General features: G+C 65.3%; 1 protein-coding gene and 1 long non-coding RNA gene across 3 annotated transcripts in view; one reads left to right on the top strand and one right to left on the bottom strand.

Moving 5' to 3' along the window:
• The window catches only part of UNKL (unk like zinc finger), a 34874-nt gene that overhangs the window by 2312 nt on the left and 13587 nt on the right, over positions 1–18975 (bottom strand). Inside the window, exons 6-14 of one of the 2 annotated variants that reach the window (XM_080829861.1) lie at positions 18657–18774; positions 16690–16774; positions 16200–16291; positions 12312–12374; positions 9877–10030; positions 1943–2035; positions 1499–1726; positions 780–982; positions 425–665 (exon numbers count right to left, since the gene is read on the bottom strand). In XM_080829861.1, coding sequence (XP_080685987.1) covers positions 425–665; positions 780–982; positions 1499–1726; positions 1943–2035; positions 9877–10030; positions 12312–12374; positions 16200–16291; positions 16690–16774; positions 18657–18774 — 1277 coding nt within the window. The remainder of the gene's footprint in view (positions 1–424; positions 666–779; positions 983–1498; positions 1727–1942; positions 2036–9876; positions 10031–12311; positions 12375–16199; positions 16292–16689; positions 16775–18656; positions 18775–18975) is intronic. The other variant, XM_080829860.1, reaches the window with a different exon arrangement.
• Positions 6009–14080, top strand: LOC308359129. The gene is made up of 3 exons (XR_013968381.1): positions 6009–6497; positions 11637–12864; positions 12957–14080. It is a non-coding gene; the product is annotated as an uncharacterized lncRNA (long non-coding RNA).

The following is an 18975-nucleotide window of genomic DNA, read 5'->3' as shown; positions in this document are numbered from 1 at the left end:
CAAGGGGCTAGGACCACGTGGAGGCCCCAACGGCGCCCTGTGGCCAGCAGGCTCGAGGGGCTGGGCTCGTGGGCACCCTGACTCGGGACCCGGGCCTCCGGCTGAGAGAGCAAGCAGAGCCTGGGGGGCTGTGCGGCCACGGGAGGGGGACCGTGTGTGAGGGCCGTGGAACCTTCTAGATGCTCCGAGTTCTCACAACAGGCCCTGGTGTGAAAAAGATTTACAGCCCAGGGTGGAGAAGACAAAGGGTGGAAGCAGGCAGTGTGCGCCCGGGGGGACCCGGGGCGACCTCGACGAGGGGCCGCTAGCTCTGAGCCCGCCTGGCGGGAGGGGCGCCCAGCCTGTCCTCCGAGGGCAGGGCCGGCAGGGACAGGACGGACCGGTTCCACCGGCCTTGGCAGCGGCCCGGGGCCGACACCAGGACTCACCCCGTCCACGGCTTCCAAGTCCAGGCGCAGCCGACTCTGCAGCGAGTGCAGCTGGGGCAGAGGGACGGCGCCCAGGTCGGCGCAGCGCCGCAGCCCCCGGCCCCCCAGCTCCTCCTGCAGCCGCCGGAGCCGGGCCTCCACCTCCTCCTTCTTCTGCAGCGCCAGCCGCCGCGCACTGTCCGCCGCCAGGGCCCGCTCCTTCGCCGCCTTCGCCTCCCGCTGCCACGCGTCACAGGCCTGCGACCCGGGGGGAGGGGGCGCTGCGGCAGCGGGCGGCACGGGGTGCCCCCCCCCCCCGCCGCCGTGGGCGCGCCTGTCCCGCCTCCCTGCCAGCCCCCCGCTGGCGCGCACCTGCTTCACCTGCTGCCAGGACTCCTCCCACTGCCGGATCTTCCTCTTGGCCTCGTCTAGCTGCCGCCGGACACGGGCCAGCTCCGCGCCGCTGGGACTAGTGCTTGACGCCGGGGCAGGGCCGCTGTTCAGGATGGGGGACGGGCTGGGGGAGAAGCTGCCGGAGACAAAGTCCCAGATGCTCCCAGGGACGCCGTTCAGGCCTGTGCGTGGAGGGGACGGGCGCGGTCACGGGCGGCAGTGCTGAGACGCCACCTCTGGGCCCTGCTGACAGCGACCCCCGCCCCCGTCTTTTGCCGCAGCCTCTTCCCAGCCGCTCAGGGCGCGTAAGCAGAAGAGGAACTGAGGTCAGAGCTGTCGCCGCGCAAACTCTGGCCCCTGAAACCCCCTCGCCTCAGTCCGGAGGCCCCGGAGCTGTGGGGTCACCTACGGGGAGGCGTGTGCAGCCTGACAGTGTCGAGGGAGGCGCGCGAGAGAACCGGCCCCGATGAGGAAATGAAGCAGGGGCTGGTGCTGTCGGCGCGCTGTGCACTGGGTCCCGAGTGACCTCCCGGGTCCCTCTGCTCCCAGGTAACAGACGGGGCCACCCTGACACTGGGCTACGTGCACAGCCCGTCCTCGTGCCCCAAGGCGACGCCAGCAGGCTGGACAGGGGAGCCCTCGGGCAGTGGCCGCCCCCGAGTTCAGGCGGTGCGACCACATGGGGGGGCCCGGCTCACCTAAGGAGCTGTAGGACGCGGCGGAGGGGCCCAGCGCCCCGGGCTCCGACCTGAGGGCCGGCGGCTGCTGGGGGGGGGTCATGGCCGAGGAGACGAGAGGCCCCGACAGGGACTGGGACAGCGAGCTGAGCGGGGAGGTGGACAGCGACGAGGACGAGTGCAGGGACGGGGAGCGGGGCAGGCAGCCCGGGATGGTGACAGGCGCCGAGCCCCCCAGTGAACTTGGACCTGCAGAGAGTGGAGGTGGTCCAGTGAGCGGGTGGGGCTGGGGGCAGCATCACGGTCCCACGCGGGAGCACGGCGGCTGCGCCCAGGTCTCCGCGGAGACCACGTTGCTAAGCCAGAGGCCCCGAGGGGTCGGGGGCTGACCACAGACCGGCCATGGGACCCTCCAAAGAGAAAGCCCGGCCAGCCCAGTCAAGAGCCCCCCGGGCGCCGTCCTACCTGTTGGGCCCAGGTCGCCGCTGTCATGCTCTTCCAGCTCTCTGTCTAGGGCGGGGAGGCCAACGTCGTGGAGGTGAAGGTCCAGAGCAGGACCTGGAGAACAGGACGTCCCGTGAGCGCGGGGCCTCGCCAGAGCCTGGCCCCTGCGGGAGACGCGCGCTCTCCTCACCCAGACCACGGCACTGGTGGGGCTTCTGGGACGCTGGCCCGCTCTCGGCCCGTCTGCTACCGGAACAGAGGCCTGAACAACATGGGGCTCCCCACCTCCCAAAGCTTTCCCTCTCCTGCAAGCAGGGGTGGGTCTCCCCTCATCCCCTTCCCCTCTGACACCGGCCCCCAGGGACCCGGCTCAGGCCCAGCAGCCCCAAGAGCTTCTCAATTCCAACAGCTGCACAGCGGTCGACTCAGGGAAGGGACGGCCAGAGGACACCCCCCACCGGCCCTCCGTGTGACCCCCGGGACACCCGCTGGGCCCGAGCTGCCGCTCTCTTCCGGCCCGGGGTTCACGCTGAAGGCTGCCGCGCCGTGCACCTGTCCGGGGGCCTTTCCCGCGCGGCTGAGCCTTGCCACCCCCCCCGACGGCCCGTCAGCTGTGGCAGGAACAGTCTCTGGAGGCCACAGGGCGTCCCCCACCCCCAGAGCCCCGACGGCCATGCCAGAGCCCGGGGCACGTGCCCTGGAGGCCCAAGTCGGGCCTGCTTGTTCAGGGTCTCTGAGCCACACTTCTGGAGCCTTCTGCCTCGGCCCTGCCCCCAGCCACCTAGTGTCCCAGTCCCCTGAACTGTGACAAATGACAGCAAACCAGAAGCACCAGGGAGAGGAGCCACTGCTCACTGCTGACCACATCCCGCCCTCGGCTGGGCCCAGACTCCTGAGACTCCTGGCCGTGCCGCAGCTCCAGGGACGTGCCCGGGGGCAGCAGGCGGACCACACCCAAGGCCAACAGCTGGGTTAGAACCCAGGAGCGAAGCCCAAACCTCCCGGCGGCTGCAGAGAAACTACCACCCTTCAAATGAAAAGCATCTACCGTAACTACCAGGGAATTACTGTAGTTACTGGGGAAACACAGGCAGGCAGAGGGTTAGAAACGGGACTCCGGAACCACCGCAGGCCTGGGACAGACGGGCTCCCGGGAGCCGGCTGCAGGACGCCTGCAGGTCAGAGCTGGGGTCTGGCCCCGCTGGGGGCCCCCAGCCGCGCCATCCCTTCCTTGTCCCTAGGGCTGGTGGACACCACTCACCGCCGTGAAGCCCACTGAACCGGCCGCAGGGATGGTGCCTCATGCTACGCTGGCTCCTAGCAGCCCTCGTAGAGGCAGCCCCAGGCTAAGTCCCCTGAGCGCAGGCACACACCCCCGTCCTCCGGGCCACTGTCCTCAGGCCTTTGGCTCCGGCCCATGGGGAGGGGAGATGTGGGCTCGCTGGGGCTGGGACTTGGGGGGGGGGCGGCCAGGCACGGCCGGGAGCACACAGCGGGGGGCACTGTGCAAGCAAGACCCACCCCGCCCCCCGGCCCTGCTTTGGATTCCGGCCCCCAGCAGAATTATACCCAGGTCAGCCGGCCTCCCCTGGCCTCCCCTGGCCTCCCCGCCCCTCCCCCCACCGCGGGCCTGCCCGCTCAGGAGGAAACGCTCTTCCAACAAAGGTTTTAGAGGCTCCTGTGGGTCCCGTCCAGGGAGGAGGTGAACATGCCGAGAGGCCGCCAGGCCAGAGCCCCCCCCCCCCCCCCGCCACTCTGAAGAGCAAGAAGCCGCGGAGCTGAGCTCGGGACACGGGGCCGTGGTCCTCCGTGGGGCTGTAGAGAAAGACCCCTCGCTAGGGCAGCCCGGGAGCCCACCGCGGCACCGACAGCCCCCAGCAGCCCCTGCACGGGACAGCTGCGGGGACAATGGACAGATGAGTCCCTCGGGCAGACACTGCTCACCTGGGGCCCACAGGGCCCCTTCCTCCTGGTGGGCGCCCCCAGCCCGTGCTTCTCTGGCCTTTCTTTACGGCCAGGATGCCCCCCCCCCCACGCCCGCTTACTGGCCAGCTCCTTCCTAAGACCCAACAGCACAGGCCACCTGCATCCTGGGGCCACCGAAACCGAGCACCACCGGAGGCGGCTTCCAACAGTGCCCCACGAATCCGCCCCACGAGTGCATCTCACTGTTGGGAGAGAGAAGCTGAGACCAACGTCCACAGGGCCAGCTTCCTCCCACGGCTCCAGGGTAGGCTCAGTCCTGCTGGTGCTGCTGGCAACCCCTGGCAGTTTTGGGCCAGTGGACACCCCAGCCCTGGCCTCGGCTGTCCCACGGCCATCCCTCCACGTCCGGGCCAAATTGTCACCTTCTTAGACACATCGCACTGGGTTAGGGCCCATGCACAGGACCTTGTTTTACTGCGACTGCATCCGCAGCGCCTGTTTCCAAATAAAATCCCATTCCCGGCTGTTAGAACTGAGAGCTACCTTCTGAGGACACACAATTCAACCCACAGTAATAGGGGCCAAGGACAGACACCTCCCACAGACCAAAGGCCCAGAACTCCTGGGACCCTCCCCAAACAGAACTATGAACTGCCCAGAGGATCCACCTGCTCCTGGGGAAGACGCCGCTGGCCCTGACGCCCCTCACTCAAGCCCACCCCTCGCTGACCAACCCCCCCCCGACACTGTCCCACCTCACCCCAAACTACCGCCAAGCCTTGCCCTCCAGCCTTCCCCCCCACGCCTCCATGCCCTGGGAAAAGGTAGCACCCGCCCCCCAGCGCCACCTTGGCCTCCCCTCCCCCACCAGGACCCCCTTCTCAACCCTCCCACCCTCTCTGGGGGGCCTGGGGAGGCCCAGTAGCCCCTCCACTGCCTGCTCCGCGGCCACACACTCCGCTTCGGCAGCCCTAACCCTGAGATGCCAACACCCCCCCGCAGAGACACTGCCTCCTCCTACCAGGGAGAAGCCCACTGCCCCATCAGCAGCTTCCTTCCCAAACGCTGGGGACACAGGGCCACCCCCGCTGGTGCGCCGCGGCTCACGCGCTCAGCAGGGCCCCAGGAGGAGCCCTCAGCCCCTCCGTCCTCCTGGAACCCGCGCAGCAGAGGGCCCTAAGCTCCAGCGGTCTCTGCAGCTGCCCCGTGTGCCCCACCACGCTGCCCCACAAGGGGCCTTTCTAAAATGCCAATCCTGGCACGTCAAGAGTCCTACCTCCGGTGGAGACTGTGCCCCTTGGCATGCTCGTGGCCACCGGGGCCAGACCCTGCCCCCACCGTGGCTCTTGCTCTGGGACTTACGACACTGCCGTAGGCTGCGGCCTGGCCAGACCTTCACTGGCTCCCCTCACCCTGTGAGAACTTCTGCTCGGCCTCCCAAACCCTCCTTTTGCACGTCTGCCCGGACCCCCTGCAGACTCACCTGCTCAAAGCCAGCTCCGCCCCCCCCACCTGCCTTGCCCTCACCTCTCTGCGCTGTGCACGGTGGCCACAGGATGGAAGCCCAAACCCACCCTCCCGGTGCAGGCCTGGGGTCCCAAGCCTCTGTCCTGGACACGCAGGTCAGCCGGGGCCTCACCCTTCAGCACCAGGTTAGCTGTGGCACGCTTTAACCCAACAAAGTTCTAGAAACACTTTCTGCATAACAAAAGCACTAATGAACCGACCGTGGGGGAGAAGCAGCTGAACCGAGAGCCTTTCCTCACCTGGAAAAGATTTATCTTCTCACAGTCCCCCACCCCCACCCCATGACTCAGCAGAGAGGCCCCCCTCCCCCAGCCTCAGGAGCAGAAGGGGCAGAGAGGGGCCGGCCGCCGGGGACAGCACAGCCAGCGTGCGGTCTGGGGCGCACCGGCTGCTCATCTCAGAGCAAGACCCGTGCCTGCTCCGCCTCACTGCTCTGGGTCAGACCCAAGTCCTCCGGAATATTCTCTCAAAGGAAAGCAGACTTTTAAAAAGACTTGAAACCTCGAAACCTAAAGCCAAATTACGTAAGCTGTGCCACCGGACCCAGAACCCGCCTTGCCCAACCACCAGGAACCACCCAGACGTTCGTGAGAAATCGGTGGAGAGCTGCTGAGTAACGGCCCTGGCAATCCCCAGATCCTGACGTGACGCAGCACATCCAGGAGGCCACGCGGTCCTTCAGGGTCAAGGGACACACAGGGACAACGCGCACAGTGCACAGAATTAAAGACTAGCATGGGGCAGCCCTGACGCGGGGCGGGGGGTGCTCCCCACCCAGGGCCGGATGCCCCCCAGGAGACCGTCCTCCCCTAAGACAGCATGGAGAAGCACCCGGCAAACCCGCTCACCCACCGGCCTGAATTCCAACAGTGCAGGCGACGATCCCCGGCAGGACCAGGCAGGAACCCCGTCGTCACTAGGAGCCAAAGCACCTCCCCTAGGTGATGCAGGCCCCCCTGGAGAAGCCCAGCAGCTCGCGCCCACGCAGGGAACCCGCGGGCGCCTCTGCAGAGCAGGATCCCAAAAAGGATCTGTTTGCATTCACGCCACTGACAGCCTCTAAGGGACCTGGTATTGACCCCTGGGTGCCACACCTGGCGGGGCACAGACGCTACGACAACGGGTATGAGCAGCACCTGGAGGCGAGGGCAGGTGCACCTGGGAAGGAGGAAGGTGATGGGGGGCTGGGAGACACACTTCACCTGGGGGAGGGGGCTTGGTGCACGGGGTGGCGCACCTGGGGAGGCGGCCCACCGGGGAGCTGGAAGAAGCAGGGAGGCGGGAGACGCACCTCACCGGGGGAGGTGGGCACGTGGGGACATGGCGCACCTGGGGAGGAAGCGCAACCGGGGAGGGCTGTTTGCGCTCCTGGCGGGGAGGCGCGTGGAGAGGGAGTTGGCTCTCACCTCGCCCGGGGTGCACAGCTAGTTCCGCAGAACGACGACCCACACCCAGACGGCGCGGGGCTGACGATGCTGACTCACCGTCCACCGCGCCGCCGCCGCCGCCGATTCAAACGCAGCCCGCGCCCCGCCCGCCCTGCGTCGGGCCCGCCCCCGAGTGACGCAACCCTTCGGCCCGCCCCCGGGTGACGTCACCCTGAGACCAGCCCCACCCACCCAGTGCCGGCCCCACCCCCCGAACGACGCGACCCTCCTACTCACCCCGCGCCAGCCCCGCCCCCAGTGACGCAACCCTTAGATCTGCGCCGGCCCCGGCCCCGCCCCTGGTGGCCAAACCCCGCCTCCCGCCCCGCCCCGCGCCGGCCCCGCCCCCGCCGCACCTGTCGGGGAGCGGCGGGCAGGTGCTCGTGGGCGGGCCCCGCCAGCCCGAGTCCTCGGAGCCCCCAGTTCCTTGCCGCCCTGTATGTGGGCCCCCAGGGGGCGCGCACCTCCTGTCACCGGCACCTCGAGGCGGTGTGCCCAAAGCCCACGTGCAGGTGCCCGAGGGGGCTTCGCCTGGCAGGGCCGCTCTTGTTCAGGTGAAGGACCTTCCCTCCCGTCCAGACACGCTCCGATGTAAACGAGCACACCACGGAGCACGCCATGGCCCCGGGCCAGGCCCCCTGCCCGGACCCCTGCCCGGACCCCTGCCCTCGAGGTCGCTGCAAGCCAGCTGCCCACAGCCCCGCAGCCAGGCCCTCCGTCCCCTCCATAGTCCATCTGGTCTCTGGATGAAGGCTCTCCCACCCTGGACTCCCGGCCACTCCCGGCAACGAGCTCCGCCGGGACTATTTCAGGGGTCACTATTTCAACCGGAAACCCGCTGGTATGGAGTGGGAGGCAAAAGAAAGGAACCCCGCCAAGTGCCCTGAAGGGGTTCCACTGAACCCACCCATCGCACGACTAGTCTGCGAACAGCATCTACTCACACGAGCGTTTACTCATTCCCCGTGGGCAGAGCACCGTAAGGCCAGAACCCGAGCCACACCAGCCTACACGAGGCCACCGCGGCGTCTGCACCCGCCAGCCTCAGTAGGTAGGGCAGGCTCTTTCCAGGCTCCCCGCAGCCTGGGGGTCCTCAGCAGCAGGAAGGCGAGGGCCCTCCTGGGACCAGAGGGCAGCTCCAAGGACTCCTAACCAGCCCGTAGACTGGGGCACGTGACAACACGTGATGATCTCCAGAGAAAACGACGACGGCAGCAGCTCCTGCTTCTAACAGCAGTGGCACCAAAAACGTACTCCGTCAGCAGGCAACGCTACCTCTGGGTAGCTGGTTCAGGGGATGTTAGGTGAGCGGAAGAACGACCTGCAAACGCTCCATGACACAAACAGGCCGAGGACCCCGACGGAAGGGTGACAGCTGGGGACACTGAGAAGACGCAGATTCCACCGGGGGCCGCCACACTGCCACGAGGGCACTCTCGAGGCACAGGTGCGCCCAGCTCTGTCCATTCGGGGGTTGGGGGGCAGAGCTGAATGTGGCCTCGCCCGCTTAGGGCAGGGATTTTCTTCCCTGACTGCTTGTCTAGGAGTCTCCAATTTTGCCATGACTACCGATGAACTGGGAAAATAAGTTTTTTTTTTTTTTAAACCTCTGTGTTTTACACATAAAACCCAAAACAGTAAAATCAAACATGCCATTCATAGCAACAGCTTTCCGGCTCCTTTCCAGCTGGAAACAAAGGCGTCCGGCGCGCACCAGCACGTGTGCCCAACCTGGGCTCGCGTCTTTAACCACACGTGTCCAGCAGCCAAGCGCCTCAGTCCAGCATTCTCTAGGGGAGCCGCTTAGAGACACGCGAGACAGACGGCGCTCCTTGCATAACTAACCACTCAGCCCCCAAGCGCGGCAGGGGACCGGCTCAGTGGCCAGACAGCTCGCCCACGCCAGCACCCCCACCCCCGCCTCCGAGTCTCCGCCGGCACGCGCGGCTCGGCTGAGCTCTCCAGCCCACGGGCCACGTCGAGTCCACATCAAACCAGAGGCCTCTGTGGTTCAAGAGGAACACCTCGTTTCACCCCCATTCCAGGTCAAGCTAAAACACACGTGTGGTTGGTTTTGCTTATAAGAAAACAGACGCGGAACCCACCCACGAAGGAGGGAAGCCTTGAAGCAACGCGCCGGTCTAAGGGAGAGCCCGAGGGGGAGCCCGAGGGAGAGCCGCTGGCGGTCCTCACAGCCGCGTGGACAGGGTTTTCAGCAAAGCCCAGAGCACGGAAGCAGGAGTCACAAGTTTGAGCCCAGCAAGGAAAGAAGGTCAGGGCTCGGGGGGGAAAACCGGTGGGGGGATGGGACGGCTGCATCAGGGGTCCCCTCTCTGCCCCCAGCTTCCCCCCCCCGGGGGGCAAGGCCAGCTCGACTCCAGAAGATTATTCAGCAGAGGAAGCAGCTCCAAGGCGGAGCCCATGCAGGAATGCCAGGGCTGTGCGGGAAGACACGCCCGGCCACAGAAGGTCTCCGGGTTGTAGAAGAGTGACCCTTTAAAGACCCTCCTGAGAATGAGCACGGGGCGGGGAGGCCAGCCTGAGCCAGCGATGCGGAGCGCGCCCCAGGAGTGGGCCACGACGCGGGAGCAGGACCGCGCTCACCTGCCCGGCGTCCCTCACGTCAGCAGGAGGGACCGCAGGGCTCCATGGCCCCTTCAAGGCCAGGATTTGCCATCTGCATGGCCGCTGGAAAGATACTCTCCTCCCCGTCCTGGGCTGGCGTGACCGGGGCGTCCGAGTTTAAGTGGGTGCAAAGCAACGTACACACACCCCCGGGCCACCAGCCATGGACATTTACCTCTGGGGAGGAGCGTACCATCTCCGGGCTGGCCACCTGGCATCCAAGTGGTGCCCTGACACAGGTACACAGGGGCCTTCCCAGTCCCCTCCAGTCCCCAGGAGAGCAGGTGAAAAGAAGGGGTGTGCTCCAGGACTCCAAGTGCAGAGGGCGACAGCACTGGAGCTAACTAGGCTGGCCTCTCACCGGAGCGGCTTCCTGACACGGATCACCCCTGAAAAGATACAACGTGAGTGCGAAGCGAAGTCGGGAGACCAGGGAAGTGTTAGACTTACCTGGGGCGGGCTCGGCAGCACCGCCGGGGGGCTCGGGCGGGTGGGCGCAGGCCGGGAGGGTGGGCAGGGCGGTCGGGGAGGAGCTGCCGGAGCCGGTGCTGGACCCCACGCCAGGGGCGAGCGGGTGAGCCACTGCGGACACGGACAGGTGGTCCTGCGCAGAGACAGAAACAAGGTGAGTAGACGGGCGCGGGGGCAGCAACGAGACTGCTCTGTGGCGGAGGCCACGGGAGGGGGGCGTGGGGAGAGCCACAGACAGGACGGCTGGCCGACGTCCAACCCCACAGCAAATAGAACGCAGTGCGACTCCTCCAAATATCTCAGAAGGTCTTTAACTGCCTACTTGGTTACGACGACCAGGACAGGCAGTCACTGGTTGGTGATCACCCAGGGACGGGCACAAATGCGTCTAAAAAGTGTCCTACTTAATGGGCTTTTCTGCAGAAACTGCTTCAAGAGCGGACACACGGCAGTAAACAAAAAATCCACCAAAAGGCATGAGCAGAGAACCAACACCGCTTCTGAAAACACAAAAATAATCTCATTACCCGAGAAGGGTAAAAAGCAGAGGGCAAGGCACGTGACTTTACTCGGTAGCTCACAGATCAGGCCGAGTGTGGTCCAGGAGCCCGGCCGGCAGCGTGGGCAGCACCCAATGACCCACAGGACCAGGACAAGGGGCAAGCCAGGGCTTGGTGCTGTCGGGGACCGGTAGCCACACGGAAGGGAAATGTGTGGTGTCTGGTTTTTGCTTCAAAACGAGACAGAAGTTAGCTTCGGGCAGGGGTAGTGCCAGCCCAGGCCGGGACGGCTTTGCTACTTGGTCGGCCTCAGTTACGTTTTCCATGACGACGACGACGACAACGACAGGAACAGAGAGAACACGTGCTTCACGAGGGGAGGGTCACCCAGCACAGACAGCCCCTCTGAGTGTTTCCCGGACGGCTGGCTGCGTTCAGCGCCCGGTGCAGACACCAGCCGTGAGCGTGGGGGACACTGTGACAGCCCCTGCCGCACGTGTGACATGAGCCTGAACCGCCCGAGTCTGGAGAGCAAGGTCCCCGGGCTCCCTGGGCTTAGGCTCCGCTCCGTCCCCAGCTGAGGCAGGAAGGCGGGGTGAGCAGCCCACTGTCCGCCCCACACGCTGGGCCCGGCTGGAAGCCGCTGGCCTGAGGCTCGTGCTGTGGCTTCCCCCACCCAAGAAGTCACAGTGCAGAGACCTGTCCCTTGCAGACATCAGGTGACACTGAATCCTGAAACCTGAGGACACCCTCACTCGGGTCTCCCTGGGGCTACAGGGAGGGAGGGTCCGACGCCGGCAGGCACACAGGTTTCCAGAGGCAAGTAAGGGGTCCCCAGAGGACCGCCAGGCCGGCCTCCAACCACGTGGCCTTCAAACTGGGAGTCCCAGGGAAGTGCTGGGAGCCACTCCAGTGACCTGGGAAGCCCCAGGCTGGGCACCTGCTGTCCCGGAGGCCGGCTCTGGACGGAGGGAGGGCGTCTCCTGGTACAGGTGGGCGGGAGCCTGAAGAGGAGCCTGGCAGTTTGCTCCCGGCTGCTGGCCGACGTGAGCATGCGCTGGGGGCTGGGGGCCAGTCTGGGCTGGTGGGTGCCTGGGTCCCCCAGTGAGCCGGCTGTTCTCACCGATGTGTCCAGCTTCAGATTCTTAATGAACATCTTACAGTTTTGATTCTCTTGCAACACCACAAAATAACTAAGTTGCATTTTCACTTCCAACTTCCTTTCTGCTGCTGTCACAGCTCCTGAGACGAGAACGAACCTTCGAGACTTGATCTGGCCATGATGCAGAGCCCTCTGGGGGCAGCCGCAGACCAGGCTGGAGGGAGGCCGGGTGCGCCGCCTGCAGAGGACTTAGGAACAGAGCCCACAGCACAGACCCACGACGAGAGGCGACGTGCTTGCCCACAGGGGCATGTCGGCGACCACACGACACCCCAAGCCTTCCAAGCACGGATGGCGACAGAGAAAGACCACCGTTCCGAGCGCTGAGAGCAGCGGCGGCCGGCGCTAGGGGGACCTGCGTCCTCGTGGAGAGTGGAAATCGCAGACAGCCCCGGACGCAGGGGAGAGCACCAAGCGAGACGGAGGGGCCGGCCCTGCCCACGCAGGGAGGAGAACTTGGGGACCTCGAGGGCGGCTGGGGCTGTGGCCGACGCAGCCCTGCGGTGGGCTCTGTTCAGGCAGCCCCAAGACATACGCAGACGGACCGCGAAGGGCACCCCCTGCTCCCTGTGGGGGAAACGATGGGGGCTTCTGTTGTTTCCAAAGTGCAACAGCAGTATTTTCTGAACATTCGAACGAAAGACGGAGGCACAGGCCAGTTGGGGAAGAAGGCGGGTGGAAACACAGGGACAGCACAGACGGATGGCGGCCGGAGAGGTCTGTGGGAGCCCCAGGGCTGCCCCCCGCAGTACCTGCTTGCCGTCCTGCTCGCTGGCCCGGTGGCTGCCCTCGGCAGGGGACTCTCTCCGCTTTGCCTGCAACAGAAGGAGGCAGTGGTGGGCTCCAGGCACACAGACCCCCAAGCCTTGCTCAGGCGCACGAGGCCGAGTCCAGACGGCTCAGAAGACAGCAAAGGTGTCGGCAGAGGTCTGAATCTGTCTCTCCCACCTGCTCCCTGACCTCCGACCTCTGGGCTGGTGCTGGCGGGGGCAGGGAGGGAGCCCTGCGCCGCAACCCCCACCCCCCCAGCCCACCAGCAGTCAGGCCCGAGCTGGAAGCAAAGGGCTCTTCCACTAAAACTGCAGAAAGCCGGGAAGGCGGGGGAGGCTTCCGGCGTGAAGGCACCCCCCCCACCCCCTCCGCCACGCCAGCACCGGGTCCGCAGAACTGGCCTCACTAAGTAACCCTGGCCTGACGTCACTTCCCCCATACAACTACCATCCGACAGTTCACCACCCCGGAAACAGAAACCCCGGTGCTTTCGTCTTGCTGCTCCTGCACGGTTCACTGCTCGTTGTTAAAAGGGTATGAAGCTGCCAGATCCAACTGCTTCTCTATGAAGCCTTCTAAACGGATACATAATAACCCTCTCCTCCTTTTATCAATTTAATTTGCAGGGGCCCGGGTCCTGAACCGAAGAGGTAGTGGGAAGTGTTTTTTTCTCCCCTACACGTGTAGAAACCCTGACTGACACGCCGTCTGCCAGGCCCGCTGTGCCCGACGAAGGCTGTGCTCAAGGCTCAGCATCGGCTCTGCCCAGGTCAGCACCAACACAAGAACTGAGAACCAAGATGTCCTTCAGATCAACGGAATATTCTGATTTCTATGACTCATTTTACAATACTTGAATTCACAGCGTCCGGCTCAGGGCATCCTGGCCTTTCTTCCTTTCTTATTTTGGTTTCTGGAATCACAAAAAACCCCAGAGTGATCCCCAGGGGGCGATCCCTTCCCCAGAGAAGTGCTGACCGGGGCCCCTCCTCCTACAGGGCGCTGGGCTGCGGGTTCAAGCCAGATACTGCTGGGTCCCCCGCAGCTCTGTTGTCCAGAAGTGATCTCCTCCCTGCAGAGCGGGCTGAGGGCTTCCAAAGTCACTGACCAAAGACCCATCTCTGCTTCCAGGCTAAGTGACACTGAGGAAAGCAAGGTTACCCCGAAACTCTTGTGCCTTCAGAATATAGGGCTCCCTACAGGCAACCTCACCCCTTCTTCCAGGCCTCTCCCTGCCGCAGGGGCCTGGACACCCCACACCACATTCCTTCTATGACACCCAGTGTCGGCTGTCCCCATGCCAGTCCGGCTCCAACACCCTCTGCCTGGGGTCAGACTGTCACCCGTGTTTCTGACCGACCACTGTCAATCAGGACGCACACAACTCCCCTTGGGCCCGGCCACCTTCTGGAAGAGCTCACAGGGCTTCGGGAAGCGCGCACTTAACTTTGATTCATTGTGAAACGAACGACAGGTCAAAGAACGCAGCCAGCCAGAGTCGGACCGGGTGAGGTCAGGAAGAGTCCCACGGGCGAGCTGGGGCCGCCTTCCCAGCACGGAGATGCTCCCCACCCCGGACCTGGGGGATTTTCACGAAGTTCATCCCATTAAGTCCATCCCCAGCCCCTTCCTGCCCTCCAGGCCACATGGGCTGGCGCAGAAAGTTCTGAGTTTCTAACCGTGGCTTGGCCTTCCCGGTGACCAGCCCCCGTCCAGGAGCGCTGAGGAGCCCACCCAGAGACACCACCTCAAAAAAAAAAAAAAAAAAAAAAATTCCCTGGGTTTTATCACCCAGGGAATTACAAGGGTCTCAGTAGCTGTTGTCAGAAACAACCTACAGGTTTTCTAAGACTTCACAGCCTGGCCCGGCAGACGAGCACCAGCACGCGGCGTGTTCTGGGCAGACAGAGCAGGTCTGCAGTGCACACTCAGGCCGGGGCTGTGCTGGGACACGCGCCTTCCCAGCCCTGCACGTGAACGAGGGGGTCCAGCCCTGGAGTCCTTGAACCCGGCACCACATCTACACACAGCGACACCCCGGGTGTCCTCAGGTGTGCCTGACACAGGGACGTGGACTGAGTCTGACGGTGCCCCGGAGGCTCGTGGTTTTTAATGCCGAACCTCCACTGACACAGACTTGCTCACGGTGCAAACGAAGCAGCAGGGGGCACGCAGCGCACAGGCCAAGGTTTGGGGTTTGACGTCGACCCTTACAGACGACGGTACTGGGGAGTGAGGCAGACCGAGGGGTCTGGCCGAGAAACCCTCCCCGCACAGCGCCCATCCCGGCGTGACCGCGTCCAGACCCGGTGCCTGGTGGTGGCCAGGCCGGTGACGCCCCCAACCTGGCCCTCCCGGAGGGGCCACTGCAGCGGGAGACCTCAGGGAGGTCTGGGCCCGTGGCCCCGGGGCCGCCACCAAGATGATGCACGCTGGGGTCCAGAAGTCAGAGCCGGCCCACGGGAGCGTGCTGGCCTGCTCGTGTTTTACTTTAACGGACACAAACTCACAGGAGCACAAGCCTCCCGCAGTGGAGGGCTCGGCAGCACGCGGCATGGGCACGAGGCTGCATGACCACAGACCACCACATTTCAGATGTCCGTCCCCCCAGGAGCTCACCGCAGCCCGGCACCCATTCTGCCCCCAGCGGGTCCGCTTCTTAAATTGCGAAATAATTTAGGAAAAAACATGAAAGACATCCGCACCAGGCCGTGGCCTCGCCAGGCCGTGTGCACCGGGGGGGGCAAACCGCTCCTGCACCGTCCCCCAAGGAGTCCGGGGCTTCCATCACGCATGCTGCCTCCCTGGGTACAAACCACCCCCCACAACAGGCTCCATGCAGCCCAGGCCCTCAGGGAGGCCCAGCCAGCAGCCCTCTGACCACCACCTAAGCCCACGACTGCCATGGCCCTGGGAACCACCACCAAGAGGCGAGAAGGAGGGTTTCCTGACATATCCAGCGAGGCTATGGGCCGACTGGGGGTCCAGAACACTCTCCACTTGGTCCCCCAGGGGCCACCTGGCTGGGCGTGCAGAGGGACCGGACACGGAGAGGGTCAATGGCACAGAGGTGGGGGCCGCATGCTGTGCCACGGGAGCGGGCATGAGGGGGAATCACGTTGCACCCCCCAGTGCTTACAAGCCAGGACGGTGGGGACACAGCAGGCACACGACTGTCCTGGGCTCCGGGCTCAGACACCAGTGCCCATGGGCAGAGGCCACTCCATGCCGGCTCACCGGGAGCGCGGCCACGGCCAGGCGGCCCCCGGCGCAGGACACAGAGGGGCGCAGGATGGCCTGCGACTGGGCGTCTCAGCAGCCAGGCTCCTTGCAAGTGAGTTCCACGGGAAGCACCCAGTGGGAAGGTGGGTGGGAGATGCCTGCGCGGTTCCCGCTTCCTCAGGTAATTTCTGGGGAACCCTGACAGCCAGCCACCCCCAGCTCTCGCACCCCCGCAAGCATCCAGTGGGAGCAGCCAGAAGGAGCCCCCGCCCCACAGACGTGAGGGTCCCGACGTGGGCACCCCGACCCTCTCCGTGCCTTTAGCAAAACTGCAGCACCAGCCCCAGGCCCAGCCAGCCAAGGGCCACCCGCCCTGCCTGGTCACTGCCCCTCCCGCCACACTGCCTACCCGCGAGGGGTCCCGCCCGGACTCGGGGCCCCTTCCTGATGCCCAGCCCAACGCCACGTTTCCCGTGTGGTCGGAGCACGTGTGTCCAGTGAGGCTGGGTCAGCCCACCCAGGCCGGAAGCCGGCCAGGCTTGCAGGGACTTCTAAAGGAGCCGCCAACCCCATAGGCAGACCCTGTCCATCCATGTCCCTAAATGCTCATGGCCCGGGCTGCCCTCCCCAGGACCCCATCCACTTACGTGTGCAGGCTGGCCGCTGCTGGCCGCCGAGCCGCTGGCGGGGGCGGGCGCCGGATCTCGGCAGCCCCAGCCATTGGCCACCCCGAGGCTCTCTGCAAGAAAGGGGGATGGCGGGCCATGAGCCCCCGCGGGCTGGACACAGAGCCAGTGCAGGGTGGCTGGGTCCCGGGAGCCCCCAAGCGAGGGAGGGAGGGAGGCCTGGTGACCACAGTCCTCCCAAGTGACGGGAGCGCCACGAAACAGACAAGGAATTTCTATGAGACTAGCCGCCCTCCCCATTAACATAAAAAGCAAACGGGAAAGCCAGAGGGTACAACTGTCCGCACTGGAGCCTGGGCCCCACAGGGCAGGGTGGCCCCTGAGCAGGGCGGGGGACAGGCCCAACGCGGCCCTAGAAGGCCTGTCGGGGGCTGCCGACTCCCCTCCTGCTCCAGGCGAGCGGGAAGCCCAGTGGGAGCGGGAGCTGCGGGTGGCCGCGTCGGGCACTCACTGTCCACGTGTGCGAAGGCGCAGAACGGGCCCCGCGGGCAGTACCCGGTCTGCCGCATGTCGTTGCACTTGGTGGATTTGTAGATCTAAGAGACAAAAGCAAAACAACGAAATCAATAAAATTCAAAAACAAAACAGGGACGCCCAGGCGGCCTGTCAGTGAGGCACCAGGCTCTTGGCTCCAGCTCGGGCCACGGTCTCAGGGCCTGGACCCCGCAGGAAGCCAGGGGCTGCCACGTCACAGCGCACAGGACCCCGCTCCCAGCGTCCACAGGGCTACCTGAGGACGGGTGCGCACGCAGCCCGTGCGCCGGGGTCCCCTCCCTGCCACAGAGCAGGTCGGACTGTCCTTGACATCACGCGCAGAGTCGACTGACCACTTGGCGTTTTCCGTAAGAAGCCCCGGATTCAGGGCGCGACATACAGCGGCTACTCAAGAAATGCCCGTGACGTGAACACAGGCGAGAGCTCCACGGCCAGCCCTGGGCCGCCTCACCCGGGTCGAAAACGCGCTCACGGTGCCTACAACACTCGGTGCTGCCACCAGCTCACCAGGACCCTCGAGGGACAGACCCCCAGGCCCTCCGCACCCCCACCAGATCCCACCCAACATCCTTGGGAAGCCTTCCCCTGCCTCCCGCCTCCCCTGCCCCACAAATGCCACTCACTCTTCACTCTCCTTCCCTGGGGCTGCCAGGACCCGGGCCAGGACAGGACCCCCCACCCCTGACGGCCAGCACAGGCCACAGGGTAGCCTTCCTCCCGGGCCCATCGCCCGGCCTGGGCACTGACAGGTCCCCACTCCCTGCTCTCCGACTTGACTGCTCCACCCTGTCCCCGGCTCTCCCCACCCGGCCCCCCTCCTGCAAGCTTGGTTCACAGGGATCGGTGTACCCCACCCTCCCCAACTGCCCTCAAGGCCTGGTCCTCTACCCCCAGCCGCCCTGGTCCTTGTGCTCCCCTGCTCCCTGAAGGGGCTGATCTGCTGGGAAAAGTTTTGTTGGTTTTTAAAAGATTTATTGATTTCACAGAAAGAGCACAAGCAGGGAGAGAGGCAGGCAGAGGGGGAAGCAGGCTCCCCGTTGAGCAGAGAGCCCCATGTGGGGCTCGATCCCAGGACCCTGAGACCATGACCTGAGCCGAAGGCAGAGGCTTAATCCACGGAGCCACCCAGGCGCTCGGTTTTGTTTGTTTATTAAAGATTTACCTGAGAGACACAGAGCACGCAAGCAGGGAGAGGCAGAGAGAACCTCAAGCAGACTCCCCAGTAAGCGCGGACCCCAACGCAGGTCCAGTCTCATGACCCTGAGACCACGATCTAACCGAAGTCAAGGGCCGGACGTCCGGCGGCAGAGCCCCCCTCCCCGGCGCCCCATTGGTTTGTTTCTGACACAAACCCAAGCATGCGCTGCTCGGCTCAGCGGACTCTGGCCAACTACACCTTCCACCAGCTCCTGGGGGCAGCGGGGCAACATCTGAGCCCCTGGAATGTCCTGCCTGGGAAGTATGTCCGTTTAGCTGGTCGTGCACCACACCGGAGGATAACAACGTGATTTATGGGGGCGGCTCTGGGCCCCACGGTCTCAGCTCAGCCTCGGGAGGGTGGGAAACTCAGCCACGGCCACATGACCCCTGATGAAAACCCTAGACACTAAGGGCCAGGGGATCTCCCTAGTTGGCGACACATCGCCGCTGAGAAAAGTGGGTGCTGGCCACACGACCCGCTGGAGGACAGAGCGGGGCGCTGGTGCCTGCTTCCCGGGGACCCCGCCCCACGCGGATTTGGGCCCGTCTCCCGTCGGTCGTGACCCCTAACCGTGGGCACCACAGCACTGCCAGGCTCTGCGAGGCCTTCGAGCAAATCACGGGACCTGTGGGGGGGCCCGGGGGACCCCAGACCCAGAGCGAGACCCGTCCTGGCGCAGGCTGGGAGGGGTGCTGCGGCTCAAGTGAAAGACGGGCTCATACCTCGGGGTGGAACTGTTGCTCCGCGCGGGAGTGACAGTGCCGGCAGCCGTCCCCGCTGTCGCACCGCGCGGGCTCACCCCACTCGTCGCCGTGCTTCACGCTGGGACACGGGGTGGACCTGCGGGCACGGGGTGGGGTCACCAGGGACACAAGAGCAGGGGTTCTTCCTGCACGCCCCGGGCCGTCCGGCTGTCGCGGGCCTCCCCCCGACATGCAGGACGGCGCACGTGGCCCCGGACACACCGCCTTCCCACCAGGACACGCGAAAGCGGGCCGAGCGCCGGCTTGACCCAGACGGGGACTCAGGAAGCCTGTTTCT

The sequence above is a fragment of the Martes martes genome, assembly GCF_963455335.1.
Source record: "Martes martes genome assembly, chromosome: 18".
NCBI classification, from domain to species: Eukaryota; Metazoa; Chordata; class Mammalia; order Carnivora; family Mustelidae; genus Martes; species Martes martes.
The sequence above is the reverse complement of the archived record's forward strand: the minus strand, read 5'-3'. Positions and strand labels throughout refer to the sequence as shown.